Raw genomic sequence first — 8,945 nt, 5'->3', positions numbered from 1 at the left:
GAATCCACATGTCCCATTGACTACTGTAGCTATTTTTAATTTGTTTTCTCCCTATAAAATTTATTTTGAGGGTGGTAGCACACATTAAAAAGAAGCTATCATTTATAAGATTAGGATAACTTGTCCCTATACTATACTATAACATTATTTCAAGTTTGCCTTAAATAGGCCATTGCCATAGCGATTTTCTACTGTATTGACATAATTCAAACAACTGCTTTTCGGTTTTCAGTGTAAAAAATGTTAAGATATTAATACCTTTAGTTATCGTCGTTCGGACCATGGGCTTATTTTTATTACATACATTTATGTTTAACGGCGTGTAGGATTACTTCATTACTGTAACTGCAAATTTAATATTCTTAAAACGGTATACGAACCCTGAGGAAACACTCGTTAAACTTATTTTAAGACAGTATTCGTAAGTTTATAAAATAAGTTTTTTTTTAATATCCATGTATAGAAAGTTAGAAAAAAAAAATATCACAGTGATTTTACACAAACAAATAGTGCTAAAACTTGAAATAAACATTTCCGTTTTGTGTTTTACTTGAATTTCATGCGCATAATAATCATATACTTTTGCATGTTTTGTTAATTGTAGTTTTCAAAGATGTCTTTTCTGCAATATTACAGCTTTATTATAAATATAATTAGACTTATTGGAACAAATACCGAAGGTGAGTTTATAAATATTAATATGTGTCTCCCTCGTGCATGCTATCAATTATTGTCATGAACTTGGACTTTTCTTTCAGTACGTTTTTGGTTAAATAGTTCTTCGATGTGCATATGGTGCAGTAAAAATTGGAACCATAATTGTATACGCTTGTTCAGTAATTTTGAAAAACTTTACCCAAAACCATGTTTAACAGAATTTATGGAAACTCGTAAAAAATATGTACAAGGAATGCCATGAAATTGTCAGTAAGATTTCGACTTATGAATTTCTAATGTTCATTTGGCAGCCTTTGCTTCACTTTGAAAGAATTTGGATTATACAGAATAGATGTCATTAACATGATTAATATAGTCCGAGACCACCATTGTCGTCCCTTGATTTTCGTTGTCCAAATATAGTCCCTAGTGTTGACAGTAGGTTATTTGCCATTAATTTTTATATCTCTTTCAAATTTATTTCTACATGTATTTATTGATGCCTCAAATTGCAAGTAAGGGGTGAAATAACACTGTAAACAAATTTGGGTCTAAAATTTTAAAGGAAAGTAGTGATTTGGTCCAACTGAAAAAGGTTAAAAATTACCACTTCGGAGGTTGTCAAAAGATTTCAAGACGACCTAAACGTACAATTGTCCATATTTTGAGTTAGAGCCGATAAAGTTTTCTATAATGATGATATAATTTGTCCCAAAAGTAGTACCACAACTGTGAAAATTTCATTGAGAAAGCGCAGGTGGAATTTTTAAAATTTTCATTTATGTTCTAAAAGAAATGCACTACGAATAAATTGTGGCCTCGGACCTTAATATGCCCAACTATATTTGAACACTCTATGCCGCCCTTTTAAATGTATTACATGTAGTTCATTTCAAATCTGATTTTCACAATAGTATGTTTTAGTCTAAAAGATGTATGCAGAGGTGTTTAAATCGAAAAACAAGCCTAAAATCATCTGTTCTTGTCAATACTAACAAAATAATTTGCAGAGATCATGAAAACGAGACAAAACGAAGGCAGACAATAAACTAGAAAAAAATGTTGCGTTTCGGAATGTTTGTAGATTGCTAGTTCCATACATTTTTAACCTTATTGTTTTAAATAATGTGATGCACTTATAAATAAAATATTCGTTTCTGGGATCGGTGCCTTATTTGCTTTCCTAATCAATTTAACAAAATAACTCATCTGTAAACTACGGTTGCTTTAAAAGAGGGACGAAAGATAATAGAGGGACAGTCCCACTCATAGATTTAAAATAAACTGATAACGCCATGGCTTAAAAAAAGCACAAACGGACAAATAATGTTACAAGAGGCACAACATAGAAAACTAAAGACTTATCAACACAAACCCCACCAAAAAATGGGGGTGATCTCAGGTGCTCCGCTAGGAAGGTTACGCCTGTTGTGGCTCCAAAAGGGGAACCTGTAGCTTATGTCATTACAAATCTGGTAAAAAGTCCAATTCGGTATGATCACACTCATTAAAAGGGAAGAGTATTGTAAATACGACAAAAGGAACGTATCCGATATCATCTGTGTTACGGTTTGTCTGTCAATAAACTCGTAATGGCGTCCAAAAACTTTACAAAGGGATGATTTTATGGGACTTTTTTCTGTGTATATAAAGGGCATAATTCTATAGATTAGAAGTAAAACATTTTCTGTTGCAATTAGTTTGAGGTTAAATCTTAGTTTGACTGGACTTATAATTGATATTCATGTCAACACCGAAGTGCTGACTACTGGGCTGGTGAACCCTCGGGGACGAAACGTCCACCAGCAGTGGCATCGACCCAGTGGTGTAAATAGTTATCAAAAGTACCAGGATTATAATTTTATACGCCAGACGCGCGTTTCGTCTACATAAGACTCATCAGTGACGCTCAGATCAAAATAGTTAAAAAGCCAAATAGATACAAAGTTGAAGAACATTGAGGATCCAAAATTCCAAAAAGGTGTGCCAAATACGGCTAAGGTAATCTACTCCTGGGGTAAGAAAATCCTTAGTATTTCGAAAAATTCAAAGTTTTGTAAACAGAAAATTTATAAAAATGACCATATAATTGATATTCATGTCAACACCGAAGTGCTGACTACTGGGCTGGTGATACCCTCGGGGACGAAACGTCCACCAGCAGTGGCATCGACCCAGTGGTGTAAATAGTTATCAAAAGTACCAGGATTATAATTTTATACGCCAGACGCGCGTTCCGTCTACATAAGACTCATCAGTGACGCTCAGATCAAAATAGTTTAAAGGCCAAATAAATACAAAGTTGAAGAGCATTGAGGATCCAAAATTCCAAAAAGTTGTGCCAAATACGGCTAAGGTAATCTACTCCTGGGGTAAGCAAATCCTTAGTATTTCGAAAAATTCAAAGTTTTGTAAACAGAAAATTTATAAAAATGACCATATAATTGATATTCATGTCAACACCGAAGTGCTGACTACTGGGCTGGTGATACCCTCGGGGACGAAACGTCCACCAGCAGTGGCATCGACCCAGTGGTGTAAATAGTTATCAAAAGTACCAGGATTATAATTTTATACGCCAGACGCGCGTTTCGTCTACATAAGACTCATCAGTGACGCTCAGATCAAAATAGTTAAAAAGCCAAATAAATACAAAGTTGAAGAGCATTGAGGATCCAAAATTCCAAAAAGTTGTGCCAAATACGGCTAAGGTAATCTACTCCTGGGGTAAGAAAATCCTTATTATTTCGAAAAATTCAAAGTTTTGTAAACAGAAAATTTATAAAAATGACCATATAATTGATATTCATGTCAACACCGAAGTGCTGACTACTGGGCTGGTGATACCCTTTTCGCGGCCAATGATAAAAAATCAGCTGAAGGTCACCAATATGTCTTCATAAGAGCGGGAATAAATTCGGACCTGGAGGCAGGTTTCAGCATAAATGTATATTATTTTAGCGAAATAACTTCACATTTAACTCTGAAATATACAAATGAACCAAAACATAAAATAATGAAGCATGCAAGACAAACAAATGGTAGACGTTCATGAAGTACAAAAATCCGGCGGGGTTTACCATCTCATCTCCAATAAAACTTCGAATAATTGTAATACAATAGAAAAAAAGATGTGCGTTTTTTACGATTAATATTGAAAATATGATAAAGCACATTATTTTTTAAAGCAACATAAAAAGGCTTTCACATGTTTTACATACAATATCATTAATGTTTGTATATTTCATTAAAGATCTAAACGAATTGATATTTCAAAATCCAAAATGGAGACGACACCCCATCCTCTATTAACCATGTCGTTAATATTACTGGTATACAGTCGTTGAAAGGTTTATGTTTAACATTTTATGACACCCAGTTACAAAGGAATATAAGACCACCTTATTCGGGCCAGGCCAAAAAGCACATACCAGAAAGTTGAACATATGTTTTATAACACAAAATAGTTCCTACGCATGAGTGTAACTTTCAAAATATGTAAATAATTTAGGTATTTTTTGTAATCAAATGTTAGCATAAGGACTGGTGATCATTGTACAACATCTTATGACCTCTAATTTTGAGTATTAATAAAAATGCACCAAATTTTAAAAAGAGGGTACATTTTGTCTGTTTGTCAGATCTGAAGTACCGAATTTCTGGAAACCAGTTCTTTCTGATATGCAATTAAATGCACGCTGATTTTTGTAGTAGGAGACACCATAATGGTTTGCTTTCACGTGCAATGATTGTCATTTCATTTAAATTTTAAACAAAAGAGGTGTGCCTACTTAAAATTGAGTAATTCAACATAGAAAGCAATCAAACCATGAATTAGGGGTGTACTTCATAAATAGTCTGTATCAACGCTAAAATTATTGTCCTGTCAACGAGTTACTCTTATGAAAATTATGTGCAAGTTAAAAACCGAAAGTCTTGTATAAACTAAAACTTGGTATGATGACGGAAACAAAATCTGCACGCCTTTATTTTTGTGTTTCTCCCAAGATAACCCAAACCGAATTTTAAGAAGAATAGATGACAAATGCGATTATGCATATAGAACACAAAGGCATGATGAATAATTTATTGTGAAAGAAAGAGAAGCGAGACACAAAATGAGGTCATCTCGTTTAATAGTATAGATTTTATGTATATTTGCTTTTATATTTCCATTTTCCATATTGCCACGATGAGAAAGCGTTTTAGCTAAGATTGTAAAACAAAAATACCTGCGAAGTCTATGCTCATCGTGTGTTAAGTCGGTCTTTCATTATCCTTATTTATTCCTGAGAAAGCTTCGAGAAATCAACACTAGATCTTCGAAGCGAAAAAAGAGTAAGCTACAGTATAGTGTGATACGTACCGATTATCAGGTTATCTGCATGTTGATATCGTAAAATATCAGCTGCGAGACATAATATGAAGCTTTTTGTCGAGTGAGCGTAGCGAACGAGATCAAAAGCCTTCATATTATGTCAAGCAGCTGATATTTTACAATATCAATATGCAGATAATCTGATAATCAATTTATCGGGCTATATTTGCGTGTTTAAGAAGTGTTTTCTTTGTTTCACCAGCACACAAAAGATGACTTGATAAGTTCGGGTCAAAGTTATTAACGTCGGTTCAAACATTATGACGTCGCTGATATGTCCGGGTCAAAGTTATTAAGGCCGGGTCAACGTATTTGACGTCACAAAAACATAATACGGAATAATATTAAGAGCTGAACAGAGTGATATAGACAGTGGGACGACCGATAAACTTATTTATTAAAACGTGGAAACCAATACAATGATACGCAAACTAACTTTTTTTAATTCGAACTTCACTAATTATGATTTGTTTTTTTATTAAAACACTGAAGTCGTGTCTGGCGTTTTAATTCTGATGTGTTTGATGAGTGAATTAACAATGGTAAGTACAATATGATAAAATAAAAAGAACTAGAGAAGTGTTATCTTCATAGTAAATATTCTGAATCATTTTTTTAGTTACATTAGAAATTGCAACAGATGTGGTGTTGCTTGGAAAGAATATTGTGTTGACATGTACAGTCCATGGGAAAGAAAACATCAACAGACAAACAACAAGACAATGGTCAATGGGAAACGATGACGAACTTTTATGCTACAATGGCCGTATAAATAATCGTAGAAAGTACAAAGAAAATGTTCTTAAAGCAAACGAGTTTAGTCTTACAATAATCAATGTAACAAAAGTGGATCTGAACATACTTTACAAATGTCGTTATGGATTTGATGCAGCAAGTATATATATTGAAGAAGATGAACCCATATCATATTGTACGTATGGGGTATCATATAATAAAGCTAGTATAGTGTGATCAATTGTTATTCTCAAAACTTGCTACAATTAGGAGATAACTGTATTGTATTTTAAGCTCCGACGGCATCAATTGGGGATTTGATGGTCGCAAATTAAGTTTACTGGCGACGCTTTAGCGAAGACAGTAAACGGATATTTGCGACCATCAAATCCCCAATTGATGCCGTCGGAGTTTAAAATACAATATTGTTATCTCCATTCTAATGAAACTGACAGAAAACAACGTTAAAACATGTATTTAAAATCTGTCATATATCGTCTGCGCTTGCGCGTACGTCCCATAGCATCAATTGATGCCATGTAAATAAGTGACGTTATCCAATCAAAATGAACGTTACAAACGTTGTTGCATTATAATGCATAATTATAAAACTAAGATTTGTGTTGGAATATGTTGTACACGTTCCAATGACCATAGCGAAATTGTAAGCCTCGTGACATACTAGAAATCGGGATAGAGGCCAATCAGTCAAATTAAAGTGTTTGCTCAGTATGTCTTAGTTACGTGCGTACTATTTCCAGATTGTATGTATTATTTGAAATTTGTTTTTTTATTACAAAAGTATTTCTTTTTTTGCATTTAATGTCAAATGTTCGAAGGAGTGTATGACTACAAACCATAAACTAAACTGTAGATATATTATTTTATCATCAATTTTATTCTTATCATTTGAATAATGGTATTTTTTTTTTTATAAATGTTGATTTTTAAAAATGCAACTGTGAGGATTGACATTTACGTCATATCAATTGTTTTGATTTTTGTTTTCAGTATCACTAAGATTAGTAACAGATTTAATAATATTTGGAGGAAATATCATGTTGACCTGCGCAGTAAACGGGATCAACACTGTAGATAGAAACGTAACGAGGCAATGGTCAATGGGAAATGATGACCATCTATTAAGCTACAATGGCCGTATAAATGACCACAATAAGTATAAAGAAACTGTTCCTCATGGAAATGAATTCAGTCTTAAGATATTCAATGTAACAGAATCAGATGTAAATATAACTTACCGATGTCGATATGGTTTTGATTCAGCCACATACTTCATCGAAATAAATAAATATAACTATGTTAGTAAGTACATATATGATACTATTCCTTTTTATTGCTATTGTTATTCGTAGAAGTCACTACCAGAAACTATGTCTATACCTAGGATTTCACTAAGACTTCCTATTACATGGTGTCATCTAAAAAACAAAAGAAACAGTAAAAGTAAATGCTGTATTTGATTATTCGAATAAGTGTTTTCTAGTACACAATAACGAATCTTTGTCTTGGTAATCTCCATGAAGTTTTTATAATTTTGGTTTCTTTTTCTGCAATGGTGTATTTATGTTTTTTCTTAGATTACAATAGTTTTATCTTATTTTTTACACCTGCTTTATATATTCTTGGGGTGTCGAACAATCTGGTGTCATAAAGCTTGTGTAGAAATGTTTCATTACTAGATTTCTGTATCTTTACATATTTTTTTCTCATCAGCACAATCAGAATTAAAAACAAATAGTTCAGAAAAGACTGTGCAATTGGAAATCATAGAAAAGCAATTGTCTCACCAATCGACATGATTGTGTGACCTTTTTTTCAACAACTTCAACAAACAGACACACACATATACACCTTTTTCTATTTGAATCAACAGAACATTTTTAACTAATATTGTTTTAAATGTGTTAAATAGACAACGAAATAGACCCTATAAAAAATACATATCTCAGGTGCAGGGTTTACTGCTCATGCTTCGAGCACACAATACCCTGAGCTGTTCAAAAAAGATAATATCTCACATATTAGATATGTCCACACTATAATTCTTTCCAAGATCTCCAAAACAAAATTGCATAGTATCTAGTTTTAACCCCGTTATGACTCATATTTTGAAAATAATCAATATGTACCTCATGTCCCGGAATTTTACTATATATATTTTACATTCAACTCAATCTAACGACCTTTATACATAACATGAACATGGATTTATTTTCGGTATGGTTTGGATTTGTTTTGATTGATACCAAAATGTAGACATATTTATACATAAAACCATACAAATCGTAGTAACCTTGCCGTCCAACTTAAAAATCAAAGGAGTTCGACAACTTTATATTTACTATTTGAGACGACCCAAAACTTGAATGCTACCTGTTAGTGTAAATAAATTCTAAGAATGTGTGTCTCCGCAAATGTCTTATTTTAAACCGATCAGACTATTAACAGTATTTACAATACATTAACATATGTTAAACAAAAATAATAAAAATTAACAATAAATATTCCGAAACAACTTCACAACTAATACATGATTGTCTTGAAGTAAAGATTCAAGTTGATTAATACACATTTTAATAAATTTTAGCTTAGATGAGTACAATATCTGTTTCTTATTTCTGCTGCTTTATAATTTGCATCACTGTGACTTGTGATTTTGCAATTAAGAATAGGTGTTAAGATTTATTTTCTAAAACAACTTATATTTTCAGATCCACCGACATCCAAGTCTACAACAATAAGGCAATTCTTGGAAAAAGAAACGGATAGAATTCATATATCGGTTTATCTGAAAAAAGTGTTTCCACTCCCGAATTGTTCTTCAAATATAGATGTTAGTATGTAAAAGAAAAGAGGGACTAAAGATATCAAAGGGACAGTCAAACTCATAAATCTAAAACAAACTGACAACGCCATGGTTAAAAATGAAAAAGACAAACAGAAAATCAATAGTACACATGACACAACATAAAAAACTAAAGAATAAACAACACGAACCCTACCAAAAACTTGGGGTGATCTCAGGTGCTCCGGAAGGGTAAGCAGATCCTGCTCTTCATGTGGCACCCGTCGTGTTGCTTATGTGATTACAAATCCGGTAAATAGTCTTATTCGGTAGGTCAAATTCATGAAAGGGAAGGGGATTGTAGTTACG

The 8,945-nt window shown here is 32.8% G+C and overlaps 1 protein-coding gene across 1 annotated transcript; it reads left to right on the top strand.

The window, feature by feature from the left end:
- The first annotated feature begins 608 nt into the window (after positions 1 to 608).
- LOC134694361 (uncharacterized) lies at positions 609 to 8,636 on the top strand. Its single transcript, XM_063555364.1, has 4 exons — positions 609 to 680; positions 5,655 to 5,966; positions 6,782 to 7,093; positions 8,503 to 8,636. The coding sequence occupies exons 1-4, from the start codon at positions 614 to 616 to the stop codon at positions 8,634 to 8,636; spliced, it is 825 nt and encodes a 274-aa protein (XP_063411434.1). The 5' UTR covers positions 609 to 613.
- Positions 8,637 to 8,945: the final 309 nt, after the last annotated feature.

This window comes from Mytilus trossulus, chromosome 13 (genome assembly GCF_036588685.1).
Source record: "Mytilus trossulus isolate FHL-02 chromosome 13, PNRI_Mtr1.1.1.hap1, whole genome shotgun sequence".
NCBI lineage: Eukaryota > Metazoa > Mollusca > Bivalvia > Mytilida > Mytilidae > Mytilus > Mytilus trossulus.
The sequence above is the reverse complement of the archived record's forward strand: the minus strand, read 5'-3'. Positions and strand labels throughout refer to the sequence as shown.